We start from the raw sequence: 23430 nt of genomic DNA on the forward strand, positions 1-23430 counted from the left end.
CCGCTTGACGAGGTCATCTGAGGGGGCTCTGCTCCGGGTGCCGACAAGGAGGGAGGCTCGGTTGTTGTGGACGCGGGACAGGGCCTTCTCTGTTGCTGCCCCCAGACTCTGGAATGCTTTCTCGGTGGCCATTCGCTCCTCAGTCTCCATCACAGTTTTTAGAAAGCATGTTAAATCTTGTTTTTTTACCCAGGCTTTTATATGATTGTCTCTGGTGCTGCTCTTTGTACTCTGTATTGCTTTTATGCTTGTGTTTTAAATTTTTAATCAGATTTGTTTTATATTTTAGCTTAATATTTTAATTGTGTCATTTTTATAATCTTGTTTTCAAATTCTGTGTAAACTGCCTTGGGATTGTTTTAATGAAAGGCAGTATATAAATTTAACAATAAATAAATAAGGTAGACACCAGCAATGGCCACTGCAGGGATGCAATTAAGTTGTGTGCAGTATCATGTATATGATGTGTTTTTAAAAATGATTCTTTGTCAAGAAAGGTTCAATTCTGTAATCTGTATAAATTATGCAGATTTGGGACCATTTGTATTTTTTCTCATTTTGCATAATTTTCTCCAATTTTCCTAGTCATGGGAAGTGGCTACACAAAGCACTGAAACCCTGCTCTCTGACCCCTGGAAATCTTGTTCAGCCGTGCCTCTGACTTCTGCAGTTTCAGCAGGCCTGTTACACACCTCCCTTCCAGCATATCTGTGCAACCATCAGAACCAAAAGCTGCTTTCTTTGCCATCATTTAAAACTGAGACGCTCAGGAAACTGAATTGCATCCAGTACTGCATTCTGAAGACTATGCTCTACACACACCATCTTGCCTGTGTCCTAATACTGTCTGCATTGCTTCTGTGCAGGTCTCTGTGATTCACCTAATGCAGCAAAAGAGCTCCCATCTAGTCCTCCTTGGCCTTTATCCAACACTTCGGATCTCCAGTTTTCACCCAGAAATCAGCACGTTCCTCGGGTCCCCAGCACTGTGCCTCCTAGTTCCTCCTCCACGCAGGTGATTCCACCTAGCTTACCTGCAGCACTTTCAGGTGTCCCAAGTAATGTGTATTCCAGGGACCTTAAGCCTGTTGAAGACACAGAACTGCCGTTAGATGACAAGACCACTTCTGAGCTGGAGGAAGAGGAGGTGAGTACCCGACTTGTCAGTTTTACAGTGCAGAATTTTGAGGGAGTTTGATTTATGTGTTTAGCTAGCTAGCATATTTGTATACCTCCCCAAACTCACTTCTCTGGACAGTTCACAATAAAACAACACAGATTAAAAACAAAGTGAAAACATTAAAACAATGATAGATTCTTTAGGTCTAACTAAAAGCTTGGGTGAATAAATGTGTCTTAACGGCCCTTTTAAAAGCTGTCAGAGATGGGGGGGCCTCTTGTTTCAGTAGGGAGCACATTCCAAAGCCTTGGGGCAGCAATGGAGAAGGCTGGTGGCAGTGCAGATGGACCTCCCCAGATGATCTCAATAGGTGGTGGGGCTCGTAACAGAGAAGGCATTGCCACTTTTAAAATATGAAATGCATCGCAGGTGGCTTATTGTTTGGTATATTTATGAAGAAAAAAGGTTACACATTTTGTGTTCAGACAGGAATTACAGGTGGTCCTCGTTATTCGTGAGGGTTCTGTTTAGGCCTACAACCACGGATAACTAAACTGCGGATAATGAAACCTTAAGTCAATGGGAATTGGGGGGTTAGGTTTCAGAGCCCAGCAAAATGACCGAATAATCACCAAAAAGACAGGGTGAAAAGCAGAAATACCGATGGAGCACAGCACTGTACCTTGGATGCCTCAGCTCTCCCACTCTCCAGCTCCTCCAGGAATGCCCCCCAGCTTCTCCCGTAATGTGTCATCATGATGTTTCCTCACCCCACTGTTGAAGCCCAGCACCTAACAGCACAAGCCCCTTGGCCTGATTGGTTGGTAGGTTGGCCAAAGAAGCAGCACAGAATTAAATCCAATTCAAGTAAACATACACAGAGCAGTGTGTGAGAATCAAGGAGTGAGAGGAGAATCAGTTTTCAGTGGATAATTAAAATTAATTTTTAATTTGGAGTTTTGAATAAAGAATTTTTTTTCATCAAAATTAAATTTATAAAAGTGATTATTTTATTTTATTTTATTTAACACACTTCTATACCACCCAAAACTCACGTCTCTGGGTGGTTTACAACAAACAAACAAAAAGCTAAATCATTGGTTAAAATAAATGACAACAAAAAAACTTAAAATAGTAGTTAAAGCAAAATAAACGACTTCGTAAAAGTTAAAACATTACAACAATTTAAATTTTTGAAACAACATTTTAAAATGATGCTAAAACTGTTAAAATAATATTTAATTCAAAGCCTGGGTGAATACGTGTGTCTTTCAAGACTTCTACAAAGTTGTCAGAGATGGGGAGGCTCTTACAGTATTTCAGCAGGGAGTGCGTTCCAAAGCCTCAGGGGCAGAGCTTAGCATCTTATGAGGGCAACACAATGCTGCAAGAGACTCTGGGAAATGGTTCGAAGAAGCTCCACAGAAATGGCTCCAAAAAGCCTGCATTGGTTCCTGAGGGCTCCCAATGGCTCCCTAAGAAACCAAATGCTACCCAAAATGGCTTTTAGAAGCACAGAAAGCTCTAAACATGCAGACCAAAGCACTCCACCACTCTCCTCCAGTCTCCTCTCACAACCCGTGAGCATATGCAGCAAGAGTACAACCATGTAAGGGCAGAACTGTGGTGCCAAAAACGAGGATATGCAAAGCCACCTACCATAGATAATGAGGTCTAGTATATTTTGCCCTGCCGCAGATACGCGAAAGCGCGAGTGCCGTGATGGGATGAGGGCCGCCTGTACATGCATTCTTAGTGTTAGGGATGGAGTTGCAAACTGCAAGGCCGAAGCATACTGTCTTTGTTTTTTGTTGCCAATTTAACTGGTAAACAGAAAAGGATAAAAGTTGAAAATAAGAACAATGCAGAAAAGAAGGTTGCATTATCTCTGTTTAAATTCAGGCTGTAGACCTCAGTGTTATCACACAGAAACAAAAGGAAGTTTAGTTGCTAGAGAAAAAGCTTGAAATGAACATTATCTATGATGAAATTAATATATTCCTACTGATGACATTGAAAAAGATATTTCACATGAAACTTTACCAGTTTTTCACCCCATTCTTTTATCTCAGGAGAACTTTGGTAAAGCTTCATTTCCTTGGGGCTTAGGTGAGAGAACTCTCTGGTAGGTTGTGTTCATTAACAGTAAACTTGCAGTTAACACTTAGTAAATGCCCAGACTGTGCTGGATGAAATTTAGAAGTCACAGCAGTCCTAGACTGAAATTCTATGCATGGATGGCTTCCTTGGCCATATACTCTGACCTTCCATGTCATCTGTGATTATCTGGAAAAGTTAGCCCTGGGAAAGTTTCTCCTGGTGATTTAGAACCTTGAGTGGTCAAGGTTCTAGAATGGGTTCCCAACCTTGGATCACTAGATGTAGATGGACTACAACTCCCATCATCCCCAGTTACAATGGCCAAAGGTCATTGTATGTACAGAGGCCCGGGGGCAAGGCCAAGGAGCATGTTAGTGCAGAGGTCATGGCTAACTAGTACACTCCTATTTCCCTTTGCCTGAATTCAGTGGGAAGAATTGCGGATTGTTAGTCTAGGGGTATGATTTTTGCTTGAGGCCTGAGAGGTCCAGGGGTTCAACTTATGGACAAGCCCTGCTAGGGATGGATGAAAGGCTCTACCTTTTGGGGATGGAGCTGTAGCTTGGAGGCAGAACATCTTCTGTGCATGCAGAAGGTCTCAGTTTAGTCTCTGGCATCTCTAGGTGGGGTTGAAAACTCCTGCTTCAAATCCTGGAGACCCGCTACCAATTAGAGTAGACAGTACTGAGATGGATGGACCAAGAGTCTAACTACATAAAGCTGCATCCTATGTACCAATGAATAACTCCATGTAAGGTTCAAATTGCTCTCTGATTTCAGGTCCCACTGATTTTGGTGGGGCTTGCTTGCAAGTAGATATTCATCAGGCCATGGGTGATGGCACATGTGGTGGGTGAGGAAGGAAGGAGGGATTGGTCACTTTGCCTCTCAATAAAGGCAGAAAAGGAGGACTGCACAGATGACATCCATTTAAAAGGATGCATTGATGTGATATCTCCTACAGATGCCGAGACCCAGAAGGATCCACAACCATGGCTCTTCCAGAGGTTACAATGTCTTCCAGAGCAACCTGGATGATGACGTGCCCTGTAAACCGGGTATTTTGACACCAGACTCAGATGAAAGTATGAGAGAATCAGCTGACCCAAACTGGAGCAGCGATGAGACAAAAGGTGAATATTCCGGGAGATCAGATAGACTTTGCTTGAGCACATCCCTTGGAAGTGAACTTTTAAGCGATCCTATAATGCTGAGTGATTCCAGCCAAAGTGGTCTGCCTGAAAAGATGTGCCCTGGTCCAGCCAGTTCAGGAAGAGATGTGGCAGCTAGAATAGACTGTGCTCCTAAGCCTGCACCTGACAGCCACCTGGATGATGGGTCCATCAGAACCCACACAGAACATGTGGTGCAGCCTCCCAGCGTTGATCTCACAGGAGCACCTGATAGGATCAGTTCTACTAGCATCCCCAGTAACTGGTCTCTGGATTCCTTGCCTGACTCGGTACCCAAATGTCAGCCCACCAAAAGTGCCAGTTCCTGTAAACTGGGTATTTGGACACCAGACTCAGATGAAAGTATGAGAGAATCAGCTGACCCAAACTGGAGCAGCGATGAGACAAAAGGTGAATATTCCAGGAGATCAGATAGACTTTGCTTGAGCATATCCCTTGGAAGTGAACTTTTAAGCGATCCTATAATGTTGAGTGATTCCAGCCAAAGTGGTCTGTCTGAAGAGATGTGCCCTGGTCCAGCCAGTTCAGGAAGAGATGTGTCGGCTAGAATAGCCTGTGCTGTTCAGCCTGCACCTGACAGCCACCTGGATGATGGATCCATCAGAACCCACACAGAACGCGTGGTGCAGCTTCCCAGTGTTGATCTCACAGGAGCACCTGATAGGATCAATTCCACTAGCATCCCCAGTAACTGGTCTCTGGATTCCTTGCCTGACTCGGTACCCAAATGTCAGCCCATCAAAAGTGCCCGTCCCCCCACCAAGAATTCTGAGGATTCCTCAAACAGGGATCTCAACGATGAAGCGCCATTTACCATGAGCACTTCTACATTGCTTGTTGTTGGTTTTGCCCTGGCGTCTGTGGCAGCCATGACTTTCGTGGTGTTGAGGCGGCTGAAGAAATAGGAACTGAGGGGCTGAGGAAAAAAGATTGCAGAACGTTGTTCCTGGCTAGCTTAAAACAGAACAAAAAATCAACAGTTTGCATAGCCAAGCGTTCCAGAAACCTTACCGTTCCACCAGTGCCTTAACTGAGGCATCTGAGGTATGTGGAAAGAGAGAAACAAAGCCCTCTTTCCCCCTCCCGTCTACACTTTTCCCACAGATGATGTGTGATGCTTGCAACTCCTGATTCCATTCTGCATTCACAAGTTTCACGTCACACAGTGCAATTGAACGTTTACGAACTGGCCGTGTTAGCCCCGTGCAAGTGAAATGCAAAATCATGGTTTCGTGCTGAAAGGACGAGCCCTCAGGGCAGGCATGGCCAAAGGTTTAACTCTCCGACACTTGTCATCCCCAACTGCAGTTTATTGCGGTTGGAGATGATGGGAGTATAAGTTCGACAACAGCCGGAGAATCTCAGGTTAGCCATCTCTGGCCTGCGGGTTGCAGACTCAGATGCTTTCCACCTCCTCTCTTGTAGAAGAGGAAGAGATTGACTTTCATTTTGGAGCAAACCACCATTCTACATCACACACAAATTCAGGAAACTCTGGCTTTTGTCCCAACTACAGTTAATTATAGGGGTGGAGCTATAATTGGGCTCAAAGAACCTGAGCCGCTAAGTTCCGGGGAGGCGCCTGGCTCGCCCCTCCTCCCGAACTCTGTCCAGCCTCATTCCCAGCTGGCTTTGTTGCTGGCTGGTATTTTCTTCATTCTCTCCCTGGGAGAAAACAAAGAAAATACCCAGCCAGCAACAAAGCCAGCTGGGAAATGAACTTTGGGTGGCAGGGCCAGCCCTTCTGCGTGCTGGCCATGCCTTCTGTGTGTGATGTTACATCCAGGGGGACAGCGCGCACAAAAAGCTGCCAAGGAGAGGGGTAAACATGAGCCCACTCTCCCCTAGTTACAGGCCTGTTTAGTTAAAACAAGTAATGGTCATACTGCAGTTGATATCCTGGTTTAGCTGACAGGGCCGGTTCAGAAAATACTTTTCTTCCCATGTGATTAAAAACAGGATGTGCCCAAAGTAAACCCATCCCGATGTCTTCCATGGACATCCTGACATCCTCACAGCATGTTCCTTTACCTCATAGGGGGATGACATTTGTCTGAATTGCCACTCTGCACACAACCCAAATATTAGTTTAAACTCATGTTCAGAAAACATTTGGTTTTGTTCCATCTATTGCTAGTTGAAACAAAACAGGATCAAACTGTAGTTGATTCCATGGCCTGTTAACTGATTGGTCCAGTAGTAGTTTAAACGAGTATTGGGGTCATGTGTAGAGTGGCAGGTTGGATGAACTGCTCTCGCCACACATATTGAAGGACACAATAAAGGAGCATGTCTGGGGTGATAATCTGAAGTGCCCCTCCACACCTGCTGTAAACCCAAGTTTGTTTAGAGTTTTGCAGCATGTGCAGAGGGGCAATACGGATGCTCACCTCTTGCATAGCAAGCAAAAGACGTGCCAAGAATGCATTGGCATGTCCTTTCATGATGTTAGAGTGGGTGCGTTCTCACCGCAGCCCCGACATGATTGTATCTTGGGGCTGCTGTTCGATTGAAATGGCTCACAGTTCTCTGAGTCTGCATGTAACATGGCACTGTGGTTTGTTCTGAAGCCGGAGCAGAAGCTTTCAACCTCATGTGCGAAACACAAGGACAGGGGAATGGGAAGCCTTTGGCTCAAGTCTTTGCTCTTGTGGTATTAGGCCATGGTTTAGCATTATGTCTGAATGGAACTTTTATTATGATGGCGGCATTTCCTATATGTAACACATTGCTAGAGTTTGTGATGGAAAGACATGCGACTTTTTAAAATAAAATCCAACATTTTGCTTTGGAGGCATTTGCATAACAATCTCTTCTTTCTCCAACTCTGGTGGAACTTTAGCTGGTCTCCATGCCAGTTACAGAGACCGGATACATAAGCTACGTGGATGCTGAGGACAAACAAGAGGAAATGGCCATCTTCCATCTTGCTGGTGAGCTTCCTAGGAGATCATCTAGCCCCTGTTTGAGCCAACGCATTGGATGAAATGGATTTGTGGTCTGATGCAGAAAAGCATTTCTTATGTTCTGAATTTCAGCTCATCTTTAATACAGGAGTTCTTATCTTGGGCCCCCAGATGTTTCTGGACTACAACTCATCACCAACCAGCTGTAGTCCAGCATCTGTGGGACCCAAGGTTGAGAACCCCTGCACTAGAGAATAGGGCTCCAGCCAAGCTGGCTTGTCTGTTGGTAGGCATCTTCCCTCTTCAGAGGAGAGATGCCCAGTATGTCTGTCTGTCTGGCACCTTTAGGTGGATACCTTTTTAGAATATCCTGTAGCACCAGCACCATGTTAATGTGTAGGGCTAGAAAATGCTGTACATGCAAGCTTCAGCGCCTCAGTTCTATTATGCCTGTTTTAAAGTGGTTGCACAAGCTGCCAATATGTTACCAGGCAAAATACAAAGTGCTTGTAATGACCTTTGAAGCCTTAAATGGCTAAGGACCGGGTTACCTGGGAGCACTGCCTTCCATATGATCCCCACCACGCTTTAAGGTCATCACGAGAGGTCTGTCTGCAACTCGCCTGGCAGCGACTCGGGATCAGCCTTTCGCTATAGCCGCTCCTGGGCTCTGGAATGTGCTCCCTATGGATATTAGAGGCTTAATAGCCTGGCCTTTAGTGATTATTGAAATGATTTTAAACTGGTTTTAATGTATTTGTTTTTGAGTTATTTTGTGTTTATCTGTTTTTATATTTGTGAACCACATAGAGCCATCTGGGTGAAGCAGTATAAAAATTTAATAAATAAATGAAAATGAAAAGACCTCTATGGTGAAGGGAGGTCATAAACCCAGGGCTCCTAGTACCTCAGCGCAGATGGAGCAGTGCTTTTATTCATTCATCATGTTTTCACACCGCCTGATACGTACATCTCTAGGCGGTATACACAATTTAAAATATTTAACAATCACAATTATGATACATAACAATCAAAACAATGGAATAAAATAGTAAAACAAATTTTTAAAAATTATTAAAATTAATTCTAATTAAAAGCCTGCAAAAACAGGAGAGTCTTGAGGTTTTTCCTGAAAACAAACAGAGAAGGAGATGCTCTTATTTCAGCAGGGAGCATATTCCAAAGCCCCATAGAAAGTCCAGTTCTGGTTTGCCACCCAATGAGCCTGTGGCATCTGTAACCGGACCTCTCCAGAAGATCGTAACAGGCGGCAGGGTTTATGACAAAGGAGGCACTCTGTTAAATAGCCTGGACCCAAGCTGTTAAGGGCTTTATAGGTAATAACCAGCACTTTGTTTTTCACCTGGAAACATATTGGCAGCCAGTGCAGTTTTGTTTTTTAAACCGGTGTTATGTGGGCGGGGGTGGTTCGAAGGGGTAGGGGGCCGGGCTTTGAGGGCGAGGGGGGTGCACTTACCCCTCCCCCGCTTTCCCCCCGCCAGCACTCGCTTCCTGTAAAAACCCTTCAGGGTGGTAGTGTATCTCCACACATGCCCAGTACTTCCGGCCGAAGAGGGGAAGGGGCAGCGGGGAGGTTCGCTGCTGCCCCGAAGGCTTTTACAGGAACCGAGTGCCAGGGAGGGGTAAGTGCACCCTCCCCCGCTCTTAAAGCTCGACACCACCCCACTGAACGTTTGAACTGGCCGGTGTTCGAACCTGTTCAGAGGCCCATGCACATCCCTAAAAACTATTGCTATCCTGGTTGCACGAATGGGCCAAGCCAGTGCAAGAGGCTGAGCGACTTGAGCATCTGCTCAGCCACATGACCTCCTCGCACGGGTGCACCTTTGCCCATTGCTTTAGTGCAGTGTTAGTCTGGATGTCAGCCAGTACAGCCGGAGAAGGGGCGTAGCTCAAGAGCAGAGGACACGCTTTGCATGGAGAAGGTCTCAGGTTCAGTGCCAGCTAGGAAGGGACCAGGGAGTGGGGAGACCCCTTTACTCAGATCCTGGAAAGCTGCTGCTGGAGCAGACAAGAAGAGGTGGACCAAAAATGCATCTTGATGAATGTTTCTTTGCCCCAAGTGTGACTTATCCGTGGCCATTCATTGAGCTTCATGGCCGAAAAGGGATTTATTCCGTCTTGGATCCCCACGTCCAAACTTGGATCCCCACGTCCAAATACGGCTGCGGTACAACTCTAGCCTTTTCCATGTAAGTATTATGTATGGGGAATGAAACTTGCCTGCTCATACCAGCTCTCAAAAAAACCCACATTTATTATAACATTAGTACTCCCATGCCTGCAGCATAAGGCTTCTCTCTGTGTGTAGTTTTTTGTTTTTGCTGTGTTGCTATACTGGGCCTCAATTCCCTTCTATATCCCCTTGGTAAAAACAAGAAACCCTCAAATTTTCTAGATTAGGGGTTCTCAACCTTGTATTCCCAGATGTTGTTGGACAATAACTCGCATCATTCCCAGCAACAGTGGTGAAAGTTCATTGTGGCTGGGGAGGATGGGAGTTGTAGTCCAACAACATCTGTCCTAGTTAATGCTTGGTGTTCATCTCAGCTTTGCTAGCATTGCAGGTAGGTTCCAAGGCATTCAAACTCTGACATGCAGAGGTCTGCCTACATCATCATTTGCCTTGGGAATTCATTTACTCGGTTATCTGATTTTACTGCTGATCATTTTGAAGGCAGAATTAGACTTCGAGAAAGTTCCAAAGGTGGCACTGAGGAGGGAAGGAGGAAAACGCAGCAAGGCTTCAGTGAACATTGTGACGCCCACTAATCTATGTAAGTGGGTCAGTAGGTTAACTTACGCATCTTTCCAGTGAGATCTGTGAAATGGGGGGGCGGGGGGGGGCTAAATCTGTCAGCCAGACAATAGATTTTTTTTTCCTACTCCAGGCTGCTGCTTTGCTCTCCCTTCAGTGCTGAATTGTGAAGGCAAAGAGAAATTAATATGCACAGGGCCTTAGAGAGCCTTTCATATCTGCTCTCTCCTGTTTTCTTGTCTGTGTCTTAAACTATAAAAGCAGATGCTGGCCCAAGTCAGGGCTGTGTGTGGTTTAAAAAAAAGGGGGGGGGGCAATTGAAACATACCAGATATATGCATCAACATAAGTGGGGTACCATCACATATATGAACAATGCAGCCTGATATGCAGAAGTTAAATCGATTTAAGATATTCCTGATAGGGAGACAAGTAGCAGGAATGGTTCACCTAAATGTCTCTGGATCAAGCTGCTAAAGCACAGGAACAGAGCTAGGATAACAACAGTGTTGGTTCACAATTACTTTTTTAACCTGCCATTTATTTGTTTTGTTTTTACATGTGTTACTGCTGCTTGTTCCTTTCTTTGTTATGTGACTTTTGTTTTGAGACCGGTTCAAAAGATGGGATAAATAAATAATCCTTACATAAATATTTGAAGATCCTTAAATAAATCCTAATAATTAGCAGTTGAGGTTGAATGGTGTACCTAGGGCATTGCACACCCTCACACATTTTTTCACTTTTAAAAAGGTTTTATATATTAACAGTTCTTGAGTTTGTCAATGCCGTTCTGTAATGTACTCTCCAAACTTATTTTATCTTATTTATCTTATTTATTTATTAGTTGCCGTTTGGTTTTGTGCAGTTCTGCAAGTTTCTCAGAGCAATTTATCCAGTGACTACCAGACAGGATGCATAAAGAGGAAATGGTTTGTTGCAGAATTTTGTAAATTTCCCCAAAAGTGCATATGATGCTTGTTTTTAAACAAAGAAGTGACCTGCCTTGTCAGATAGAGGGAGTGCATAGTTTCATTTCCCCCGCTAAATGCAAAGGTTCTTTAAAAGCCAGTGGTATTACTGCAAGGGATTTCACACACACACCCCCCACATGTTGTTTAATGGGTTACATGAGTGCTCCTGTGCTTGAGCAATGCAACAGGGAAGTGGAAATATGATGCCTCACAACAGAAAGGACATCTTTATGAAAGATGTCTTGATCCCCTTTAAGAACCATCTACTTTCCGGAAAGATGTTCTGTAATAGCTCCATATTTCTTAGACTGAGATGCATTTGCCTCAAAAGACCCTTAGCGTGAATGAGGACTAAACTTGAAGAGCTGAAAGGTTTGCTTGCTCTACAACAGGCTGTGTACAAAATGCTAACTTTGATACTGTGAACTGTGTCACCTCTGTGTCCCACCATTCATTAAGGGGATACATAGGTGGGGGCTATCCAGTAGCACATTGTGAGGTTACTAGGCATGGTAATAGAAGGACCCTGCTACTGCACCTCTAGCAGCAGACAGATTATTCAGAGATTTGGCAGGAGAAACTTTTCCTGGCACTGAGATAAGTGATTGAAAACAAGCTTCCCTTAATTGCTATCAGAGTTATGGTTGCATGGTATCACAACACTGTTGATTGCAAATAAAGCAACTGTTTAATCTCCAAGTATGGCTGTTGTAAAGACACACGAGTAGAGGAAGTTGGCAACCCTAATTAACAGTTGTGGTGGAATTAGAAACTGGGAAGAAATTTAGGTGGGCTGTCAGCTTTTCAGTGGACCTGTGTACTTATGTTTTTAACAGCAGGTTGCTATATGGCCCTTAGGAATGACCATACCCATGTTGTGAAAAGCTTCCCTTCCTGCTTTCAGCTGCTCTTAAAAGCACTGGAGCAAATCCTAGTATTTTCACTGTTCATTTGGCAACCTACTCTATGGGGTGCATAAATGTGGTTAACCAGGTAGTGCTTTGAACACTCTGGCTTCTCCAAAGTAGGGTGGTTTTTATTATTATTAATTCCCATCGGGGAAACTGCATATGTAAATATTATGCTAATCGCATGCATACATGCCGTTTTGGGTGGGGAGGCACCCAAGCCTAGTCTAGCCTGGTCGCCATGGCGACCTGCAGTGTCAATCTCGAGCTCCATCTTCCCACCCTCTCCATCCAAAGGCCTTCTTTTCCATTGGTCCATATTCCTGTCACTGTGTCGTCTTCTGGATGTGATTGGCTGGAACGATCCCGCTCTACGTCCTACCCCTTGAGGCCGAATCCCTCGCATTAGCACCGATGTATTGGGCTATTTCCCCCCCCCGCTGGGGTTGTCAATCAGCGCTAATTGGAAGGTTTTGTTGCGTGTCCCCACCCCTTTCCGCTTTCTTCACTCTTATTGGCGAGTCCACTTGTCGCTCTAGCCGAGGAAGGCGATGAGAGGCCGAGGCTGGCGGGGACCTTCCCCCACCCCAAGAAAGAGGGCGGGAGCGAGACGGGCGTTCAGCGCAGGCGCAGTGCCTGCTTCGACGAATGGGGCCAGGCAGTGCTGCGGATGGAGTCGCTGCAGAATGGAAGCGCCGAAGGGAAAACCGAAAACGAGGAGGAGGCGCCGCCGCCGCATCTCACCGCTGCCTCGGGAAGCGGGGCGAGCGCCGTCGCCGCTGCGGCGCAACGGTTGCGGCAGGCGCTCGGCCCCGCGGACCCAGGCGGGCGACGGCGCAGTGGCGGGGCCGGGCGGGCGGAGGCCGTCAAGGGCCGCGAGAAGGAGCGCGGCGGCTCCGCCCTGCGGCCGCGCCTCGACTCGCTGCGCAAGAACCGCCCTCGTAAGTGGCCGCTAGGGGGCGCCGGGAGGGGCGGGGCCTGTCGGAAAGGGGGCGGGGCCTGACAGCCCTGGCCCCTCGAATGGTGCTCTGCATGCTTGGGTGGGAAGAAGAAGCCCCTGCCTGCTCAATGCAGTGCAACTGTCGACTTAATCAGTGTCTTTTTACATTTATAAACCTACTAGCTTTAAGTACCCGCCGTTGCTTGTGCTCATGGTGCAAATTTCTCTCTGTTATTGCATCCATATCCATTTTGTGGATATACCCATTGTATGTCTGTCTGTCTGTGCAAGGTGGTTGTCGGGGTCTCTGGGGACCTGCTGTTACTCGTAGGGTCCTAGGAAGTCACTGTGCAAAGTTTGGTCCCAATCGGTCAAAGAGTGTTGGAATATATAGGGGTCAGACATATATTCAATTTTATATAGATGGTTAAAACCAAATGTTTCTGACAGCATTGGGAGAGGGGGATCAGCTGCTGCAAGCTGTTCTGCAGCTAGGGTGGGAGTAACCCACCACTGATGCTCTGCAGCTGCAGCATTTCAGGTGGGGATGATGGGAGTTGTAGTTCAGCCACAGCTGAAGATTTTCAGATTGGCTCTCCCTGGCCTACCAAATGACACATAATTCGTGATCAGGATCATGCAAGCAACGCAATACCGAGAAGGGGCTAAAAGGCGGAGATACCTGTGCTAAGTAGGGTCTGCCCTGGTTTGCATTTAAATGGGAGACAACATGTGTGAGCATTGTCAGATATTCCCCTGAGGGGATGGGGCCCGCTCACCCTTCGTTATAAATAATCTCAGAGACTCAGGCAATAAAAACAAAACGTTAGAACACTGTTAAAATAATAGGGGCTTCATCTAATACCAAAAAGACAATGAAATAGGTGCTCGGCAAATCTCCCTGTAGAGATACTGCCACAGGGCACCACAGCTGAGAAATCCCCTCCCTTTTAGGATGGGGGTTCACAGAAGAGGGCCTCTGATGAAGATCTTGGTGCACAGGGGCCTGCTGGTTGTCATGAACTTTTATTTTTTGATTTGATTTGATTTGTATACTGCCCTTCCAAAATGGCTTTTGACGTTTTACGGTGCGATAGGGTCGTGAAAATAGGTTATCATGCCCTGATCCCAATTTTATCCTATCATCAACCCTGTGAGGGAAGTTAGGCAGAGAAAGAGTTACTGGCCCCTGGTTACCCACTGAGACTCATAGCTGTGGAAGTTTGAACCCGGGTCTCCCTCATCCTAGTCTGTTGCGTGGGTGGCTGCATTTTTCAGTCCATAAAGATTGGTTGTTTTGATAGTAGGTTCCTTGGAAAAGATACATTTATGTCCCGCTCTTCCTCCGAGGAGCCCAGAGCAGTCCATGTGGTTATGTTTGTCCTCACAACAACCCTGTGATTTAGGTTAGGCTGAGAGATTTAGGAGGAGAGCTGGTCTTGTGGTAGCAAGCATGACTTGTCCCCATAGCTAAGCAGGGTCTGCCCTGGTTGCATCTGAATGGGAGACTTGATGTGTGAGCACTGCAAGATATTCCCCTCAGGGGATGGAGCCGCTCTGGGAAGAGCATCAGAAGGTTCCAAGTTCCCTCCCTGGCAGCATCTCCAAGATAGGGCTGAGAGAGATTCCTGCCTGCAACCTTGGAGGAGCCGCTGCCAGTCTGTGAAGACAATACTGAGCTAGACAGACCAATGGTCTGACTCAGTATATGGCAGCTTCCTATGTTCCTATGATATGCGACTGGCCCAGAGTCACCCAGTGAGTTTCATGGCTAAATGGGGATTTGGTCTCCCAGGTCCTAGTCCAACACTCTAACCTGACAAAGTAAGCTCTTGCCTATAAAAGATCATGGCTCAAACGTGTTAACATCTAAAGTGCCTCAAGACACAGCTTTTTTAGGACGTACATTGATGTTGGCATTGCATTAGCAATAATTTCCCAATATTGCCACAGGGTGGTGAAACTGAAGCACCCAGGAACACCTCGTTTGTGTAGGCAGGGGGTTGCTATCTCAGGGTGGCAACCGCTCAGACTCCAGACTGTACCCACAAGCCCCTGGTTTTTAATTGGCGACTGCTGCTTGGGAGCTAGAGGATGAGAGCGCTTCTTGTTTAAGGAATCCAGGATGTTAAAGCAGAGGGAGGGAGGCTAGAAGGAAGCTAGAGGGAAATGAGAGGAGGTGCATGAAACATGGAATGGCACACATTTCAGGTCAAGACTGGATAAATGTGGAGTGGACGTGGTCCTGTCTGGTGAAGGACCTCACTGAAGGGGCGGAAGAGGAAGAGTAAAAAAGAGGAGACGCTTGAGAGGGGGTAGTGGGGTTAAGAGGAAGAGAGTGATGTCATGAGGCTGGTTTTGTTTTTGCAACTGCAAATTATACTTAATTCAGTGTGAGGGAAACGGACAGCTGCTGGGATTGTGCCTGGGTTGTAGTAGTCTGCAAGAACAGGAAGACATCTGAGAGCTGGACTTCATACTGCATATGGCTCCCCACCCTGCATCCTGTCTGAAGAGCCGAATATCAGGTTGATTAATGACGTAATTTAAAATTCTCCCTTTGCAGCTGATAAACAGTGAGGGCTTTGGAGGCACCGATGGGCAAACCTGTGACTTTCGTTTAGCTCCAGTGTTATGCATCTCAGGGCTGGCTGTTGCTTGTTTGCATGCTCTTATTAATACAACAGTACTAACTGATGCCATTTACATGAGCGTGTGCCTACCAGAACACATCTGGTGAGCATGTTGTGCACCTCCAGCTTTATTAGTTCTGTTCCTGGAGTGAGATTAGAACCTGGTTAGTGATTGATTAAGTGAGCTTTGAGGATCTAATAAATTTAGACATCCCCCCCCCCCCCGGCTTTTGAGCCTTTAGGATGTAAGGTTTTCAAAGATGCCTTTAAAACTCTGAGGGCAAATTGGTGCTGGCCAATCTCAGGCCTGTCTGGAAGACACAACTCTGTAGTTACACGTGTGATTGAAATGACAGTTGTGTGGAAAAGGCATTTTGTGTGTGCTCAGAGGCATTCTTCTGTAGCCACTCAAGAGAGGCGGAAGGAAATTTAATTCCCGGTTAATGCCTGATACGAGGCTATGCTTCCAAGATTTGACACCAGCTTGTATGATAGATTTGAAGGTTACAATCCTATCTCAAGTTAATGGAATACATCTGGGTCTACTTTCCCCCCTTCTGTGAGAATTACGTCACCATTTAAGCCTCCAGAAAAGGAAATGGGATCCTGCAAGGGAGACTAGCTTTTAGGATGCATTTTGTATTCTTTATATTTATGTGACTTAGGGACCTAGTTACTCTAAACTAGGTCTGGGGTGGAGAAAAGAGCCATGGCTGAAAGTCATTAGCCTTATCTTCCACTAAGAAAGTGCATGTATCTCCCCCCCCCCCTTCCCTCGATATTTTTCCCTTTTCAGGACTGACCCCCTGCTAACTGTACAAAGAGGCACGTTTAAAAGTGATGTCTTGCTTCTATTTAGTAGCAACTGTGCCCTCCTATACAGCCCAACATAGCCTCTCTCCCAGTGGCTGTTGCTGATGGAACATAGGAAGCTGCCACATACTGAGTCAGAGCATTGGTCTATCTAGCTCAGTATTGTCTTCACTGACTGGCAGAGGATTCTCCAAGGTTGCAGGCAGGAATCTCTCAGCCCGATCTTGGAGATGCTGCCAGGGAGGGAACTTGGAACCTCCTGCTCTTCCCAGAGCGGCTCCATCCCCTAAGGGGAATATCTTCCAGTGCTCACACATCAAGTCTCCCGTTCATATGCAACCAGGGTGGACCCTGCTTAGCTAAGGGGACAAGTCATGCTTGCTACCACAAGACCAGCTCTCCTCTCCCTTGTGTGTCTCCCTTGTGTGTCTTCTTAGAATAGGAGCCTCTTTGAGGGAGCTTCCCATTCCTCCTTTTGCTGTATAAACCTCTTTGTGAATTTTGTTGTTGAAAAGCAGAGTATAAATATTAATAAAAATAGTGTGTATTCCAGCAGTGGAAAGGAAGAGTACATGTGCCCCAAGACTAAGGGAGAAAAATATTTATGGGGAATCCTGCAGTAGAAGAGCTGATTCCTTGCTGGTACTTGACAGGTCCTCCCCTCGCCCCCGCCAGGTTTTTGAAGGCACCTGCTACAGAGTTCCATATCTGTAAAACAACCTGAAAATGAATAATTGTAATTTTAAACTCCATCTATTTTTTAAAATGTGTGTGGCTCTCTCAATGATGTCATGTGCACCAAAAGATGTCCAGGGCTTTGGTGCAAGCTGCATTCTACACAGTGCTTCAAAAATGGTGGTAAAAGTGCTATTTTGGGGAGGGCGTGAATTGCATTCCCCTCCCCCGCCTGGTGACAAAACGTTGCAGTTTGAGTGTGTGTAGGGCGGTGCAATTTTCTTACCGTGCATGTGCTAGCTAGTAGAGGGGCTGCTGGGTCCCCTTCAGCACTGTACATCTATTGTGCGATAAAATGGTGTCTTAGTTTAAAAGTCTTTGAAATATTTTTGTAAGTGGAATAGCAGAGTTGGTTAAGCAGTATATTTGAGTAGAAATAGTTTGCTGTGACGGCCAGATGTACACAGAGACCAGTGAATTGAAAGTGTGGCCTTTCGGTTTCCAGACTGCGAAAACATCACAGCCCTATTTTGGTATTGGAAAAGTATGTGACTTTGAGCTGATGCACATGTTGGTTTTGCATTGGGTTTTTCCTCTGCATTTGCCCCCTTGCATACACAGGTCCACCATAATATGAAGAAAATACTGTTTGAACAGAGAATACATTTTGAACTTATTTCCATGATTTTAGCACTACTTTCTGGAGCTGTTGCAATTGCAAAAATAGGGGCAAAGCAGCCCTGTGTCTTGCTGGTTTGCACAGTGCTCCCCCCGCCACACACACACACACACACACACACACACACACACACACACACACAGCATGCCTGGAAGAGTTCATATGTATTGTGGGTTGGGGTAGAAGTGTGGAATTTTCAGTGAGGGAGGGGTTCAAAATGGAAAAGATTTCTGGAGCATTTTTCATAGTTTAATTTTCAGTGGAAAATTTTCCATTTCTAAAAAGCTTCATTGTTTTGTACAATTCATTAGTAATAATAGATGGTGTCCATGCAATATTAGACAAGCTTGACCATTTCATTTCAGAGTTGTAATTAATGTTGTTCAAATTATTATCCTAGGAAGTATGTAAGAGAGAACCATATAATAATAATAATTGGTGCCCTAGGTGCAATTCCAAAACAACTTGAAGAACACCTCAGCACCATAGGGGCCACAGAAATCACCATCAGCCAGTTACAAAAAGCAACTTTTACTGGGAACAGCCTATATTTTGCAACAATATCTATAATAATAACAACAACATTGATAATAAAATTCAGCCATCCCAGGTCCTTGGGAAGGACTCGATGTCTGGATAAAACAAACCAGTCAATAACACCTGTCTGACTGTGTAAACAAGAAATAATAAACTTTATTAGTTAGGTACCTGAAAACAAATTGTTCTCTGTGTGGCTCACAACACAAGGTTAAAACACAATAAAAACACATAACACATTAAATCATAACAGATAAAGAGGGAGAAAAGAAATACAAAATACAATACAAAGCAGTTTTAAAACTCATTTTAAAATTAGTTAAAAATCAAATCACATCTGAAAACCAGAATTTAACAGGCCTGGGTAAACAAAAAGGACTATGCAGGTCAAATCAAACCCCAAACGAAAATTTTGTTTCATCTTGCATTGCAAGAAACCTATTTTTTTGTTTCACTTTCAGTACAGTAGACGCACAGATCAGAGTTCGTTTATTTTTCTCTGTTGGGGAAGCAGGAAACGTTTGCATAAAATCTTAGTTTTTTAGTGTTTTTGGTTTGGAAGTAGTCCCAATAACGCCTAATCCAGTGATCTTCACTGTTTTTTAAGCGGGGGCCACTCTGGCAAAAAACCTTTTGGTGTGAGAGCCACTTCCCGCTACATCCTGGTTGAGGAGGGGTTTTTTTCAAGAGAAACATAGCCTCATCAAGCCCCAGTGCCATCTTAGCAAGTACACACAGGCTGTTGGGAATGTCGTCCTTCCCAGCACTTCCCCCCATAGAGCTCTATGAGGAAAGTGCTGGAGAGACTTAGCTTCCTTGCAGAGGTGCTCTAACCCCCCAGACCTTGGGACCCCAGCCCATGGCCTCCAAGGCCCATAGGGACTTCCAAAGGCCACGAGCCCTCCTCCCCGCCACCATGAGCCTGATATTCCAGCCACCCATCTGCACGGCTGGGGGATGGGGCGAGCAGGCCTCCCCTCACCCGTGGCGGGCAGAGTGGCCATTCCCGCTCCGCTCACTGCCATCACAGGTGGGGGGAGGCCTGCTCACCTCACCCCCCGGCCATGCACATGGGCGGCTGGAATATCAGGGAGGGGACTTGTGGCGGTGGGTGGGGGCCTTGTGGCAGGGGCGCTCTGGGTGCCCAGTTTGCCTAGGTGTGCCGCTGCTTCCCAGTGTTCCATGCAGATGGCGCCAGGGCTCAAGAGGGCTCTGTTTCCCTTTAAGGAGCCTCATGGGCCCCAGGCAAAGGTGCAGCAGTGCATGGTGAGTATGGTCTCAGCATGGTGCCAGGGGAGCTGTGTGGCATCTTTGGCTTTGACTGAAGCTTTGCATGGGCCTAACAAACAATTAGTCAGGGGGTTGCACTCGGGGTCAATGGGAGCAGCCACTAGCTCAAGGGCCTTGCAATGAAGAACACTGACATAATCAGGAAAAAAGGTTGAATGGCATCCTTATGGAGAAGTCCAGGCTACTAGAGGGAAGGAGGAAGTTGGTAGATGTAAATATTTAGGGCATCAGAAAAATCTGCATAGTAAAATTTTCTGAGAAAAACTTTTACACAAATGTGAGGTGGGGGAAATTGCAAGGGTTGAGGACGAGTGAAATGACAGCTTGTGTTGCCTTTTGGTGCCTGTCACTTAAAGCCGATGATTTAACTGCTGTCTAGGAGTATAGTATTATTAATCCTCTTAAGACTATGCAGCAGCCTTCCTGAAGCTCCTCTTAGAACACCAACATCTTTGTGCCTCTTCTGTTAATGTCGGCAGAGGAAGTGGGGAGGGCTGCATTCTCATGCTGTAAAACGAATTCCTCCTGCTGCAGCCACCGCCGCCACCTTCTGAGCTGATTGTGCTTGAACAACCAACATCGTTCTTTGTGCCACTGTTAATATCTGCTGTGCTGGAACTTGGATGTGGGAGGGCCCAGGTTTCTACATCCTCAGTTGTTCTGGAATGATATTCCCAGAACTCTCTTCAGCTTCTGGTTTTGAGAGTTGAGACCCTGGAAAGATCACTTCCTTTCTTTTTCACCCTGGGTAACTGATCAGCTAGTCAGCAATAATCTTGAGTGGGTGCAATTTATGACTTGTGTTATGCTTAGCTGTGTATTTTAGTGGGACTCCATATGTTGCCTTTGGCATGACTAAAGGTCAGATACACATGGGAGGAATATATATTTATATAGTTAATTAAATATAATTTAATTTGTAAACCGCCCAGAGATGCAAGTTTTGGGCGGGATAAAATATGTAGAATTATAATTATAAATAAATAAATTGTTGGCATATGTTCTTTATAACACAATTCTTGAGCCTTCTATATCATTGAAACATTTGAGTCAGATCTGCCATGTCTGGCTAAACAAACAAAATTATTAAATTCTCTCTTTGGCAAAATGGTTAAAGTCCATGCGATTTTTCTTGGGTTGCATGTATTATGATTCCTCCCTGACTGTAAGCTTTCCTGCTTTCTGTGCCTCTTTCAACTTGGCTTCCCATCACTGCCCCCCCCGCCCTTGCCCTCAGAGCTCCTCCTTTTTCTCACAGTCCCTTTGTGGTCTTTTTTTCTTGACCAGGCCTGCACAGTGTAATTCCCAGGGACCAGATCCAGCCCGTTGGACTTCTTTGCTGGTCCACAAGTAGGAAAATCCAGCAGCAACAGCACCCCACAAAGGCAAAGGGTCCCTCTTTCAGTTAGTTCCCTCTTCTCCAAGGGGGACCATCCTCTGTTCCCTCCAGAAACAGCCCTACAGCACCATCCTGTGCATGTTTACTCAGAAATACATTCCACAGTGTACCCAGTGAGGTTTACTCCTAAGTAAACATGCCTAGAATTGCACCTGAAAGCAACACTGGTTTAGGGAGAGGAGGGGACTTGGCATTTCTTTGGGGTTGATATGCACTTGAGGTGCCCCACGGACTGAGCTGGGCAGAACCACTTGATGAGGGGAAAAGATCCAGAAGTAACTAATAACAGCTTTTGTTGACATTTTTAAATTTACCCTGGCCTCCTCATACCAAGTCATGGTTGGTTCCAGCCCACTGAGGGATTAGAGTTTGATTGCTTGATTGATGCAGTTGTTCCTCCAAAGAGCCCAGGGTGGTGTACGTGGTTATGTTTATCCTCACAGCACCCCTGTGAGGTAGGTCAGGCTGAGAGAGAAATGGCTGGCCTAGGGTCGCCCATTTAGTTTCATGGCTGAACAGGGATTTGAACTCGGGTCTTCCCAGTCCTAGTCCAGCATTCTAACCACTAAACCAGTTGGCTAGAACAGTTGTGCACCCCTGTTGTAGACAATCTACTCTTTCACTCCCTTGCAGAAGCTGCATGGTTTTGCCAAGATTCCAATTGCTGGTGTTGGCACCAGTTGCTACTGGAATGTTTTTGCATATTCTGTGACTTCACAGCAGCTCAATCAGTGATTGAGGGGTGGGGCTTGTATAGACAGGCAAGTGCTAGCCAGTGTTCACCCTATTTTTATGTGAGTGACCTAAAACCACCTCTTACAGTGACCATTTCTTCTCTCTCTTTCCCTCACTGCCCCCCCCCTTCCTTTAGCCTTTCCTTGGTTTGGCTTGGATATTGGAGGGACCTTGGTCAAGCTTGTTTATTTTGAACCAAAAGACATTACCACGGAAGAAGAAGAAGAGGAAGTGGAGAATCTGAAAAGCATTCGGAAATACCTGACCTCCAACACCGCCTATGGATCGACAGGCATTCGGGACGTCCACCTTGAGCTAAGGGACCTTACGCTGTGTGGACGTAAAGGCAATCTGCACTTTATACGCTTTCCTACTCATGACATGCCTGCTTTTATTCAAATGGGCAGCGAAAAGCACTTCTCAAGCCTCCACACTACCTTGTGTGCCACGGGAGGTGGAGCGTATAAATTTGAGGAGGACTTTCGCACAGTATGCAATTTTTGGCTTATATACCCTTAAGCTGCAGTAGCACCTTGTTAAAGCTTGCAAAATAGAAGCTGAGTTTGTTGCAGGACCGGCACAATGGTGGTAACGCCCTTGGGGCAGCCTAGTTTCCCAGTTTGAGCTTACCAGCAATGATAAAATGTTGGGCTATATACCTGTAAAACAAGAGATTTACCAGGTGTAATTATGTCTATATGTTCTTTGAAATAGGACTTCCGAAGGAAAAAACTGGGCAATCAAGAAGCCCATTAATACTGCTGGCTACTGCAGTTCAGTCATTGTCATCTCTTCATGAGCTTAACGTGTGTTTGGCTTAGCTGATTGATGATGCATTTTGTAATGAAAGGGGTGAATAGTGGGATACACTGGCAGATGCTGCTTATTTTTGTGGATTACCATTAGACTGCATGTTGTGGGTGGGTGTGAAAGAGCAAGAAAGAGAGATGCATACTTCAGCTTGAGTCCCTATGAAATTCCGAGCCATGGCATGAAGCACCACAGGGGACAAGGGGCGGGGTTCCTTTGCATCATCTCCCTGGCAGCTTCACAGCTGTTCCTCTTCATTCAGCATGCTGAGACACTGGTTTACTACATGCCTAGGATTTCACTGTGACTCATGGAATCGGGCATATCTACCAGACTCCTGCAAACCTCAGTTTTTATTTTTAAAAAGAACATACTGTATTTCTGGTTCTCCTGAGACCAGGAAGCACTGTTTGCTAAAACGCTTCAGTGAGCCTTCGTGCTTCCTCGTGAACACCTTGGGAATGTCACAACTAGGCAAGGGTGGGGTGTGCTGGCTCACCACCAACTGTTCCCCACTTGCAGCTCTTGTTATGGAAGGCTCTGTGACTATAAAGCTACTTAGAACATAAGAACAGCCCTGCTGGATCAGGCCCATTAGCCCAGCTTCCTGTTTCACACAGTGGCCGACCAGATGCCGCTGGAAGCCTACAGGCAGGAGTTGAGGGCATGCCCTCTCTCTTACTGCTGTTACTCCCCTGCAACTGGTACTCAGAGGCATCTTCCCTCTGAGGCTGGAGGTGGCCTATAGCCCTCAGATTAGATAAGAACATCATTCATTCATTCATTCATCCATCATATTTATATACCATCCATATAAAATCTCTGGGCAGTTTACAATTAAAACCTTTAAAAAACCCATAAAACAAATTAAAATAGCCATCAATAAAACTTTAAAACATCGTAAACTAAAAAACTGATAAAATAGGTGTGTCTTCAAAA

At 45.7% G+C, this 23430-nt stretch overlaps 1 protein-coding gene across 10 annotated transcripts in view; it reads left to right on the forward strand.

The window, feature by feature from the left end:
• The window catches only part of LOC128326619 (pantothenate kinase 2, mitochondrial), a 61843-nt gene that overhangs the window by 30309 nt on the left and 8104 nt on the right, over positions 1 to 23430 (forward strand). For 5 of the 10 annotated variants that reach the window (XR_008308149.1, XR_008308147.1, XR_008308151.1 and 2 more), the window contains 7 exons: positions 867 to 1147; positions 4185 to 5457; positions 7256 to 7346; positions 9404 to 9532; positions 10018 to 10117; positions 10946 to 11030; positions 21818 to 21952. Coding sequence is in view for 2 of the 10 variants with exons in the window: in XM_053253784.1 (XP_053109759.1) it covers positions 12651 to 12921; positions 21818 to 22170 (624 nt within the window). In the remaining 8 variants the exon portion in view is untranslated. Of the gene's footprint in view, positions 1 to 866; positions 1148 to 4184; positions 5458 to 7255; positions 7347 to 9403; positions 9533 to 10017; positions 10118 to 10945; positions 11031 to 12491; positions 12922 to 15006; positions 15449 to 21817; positions 22171 to 23430 lie in introns of those variants that run through there. The other 5 variants (XR_008308152.1, XR_008308148.1, XM_053253784.1 and 2 more) reach the window with 5 other exon arrangements.

The sequence above is a fragment of the Hemicordylus capensis genome, chromosome 5 (genome assembly GCF_027244095.1).
Source record: "Hemicordylus capensis ecotype Gifberg chromosome 5, rHemCap1.1.pri, whole genome shotgun sequence".
Lineage (NCBI taxonomy): Eukaryota > Metazoa > Chordata > Lepidosauria > Squamata > Cordylidae > Hemicordylus > Hemicordylus capensis.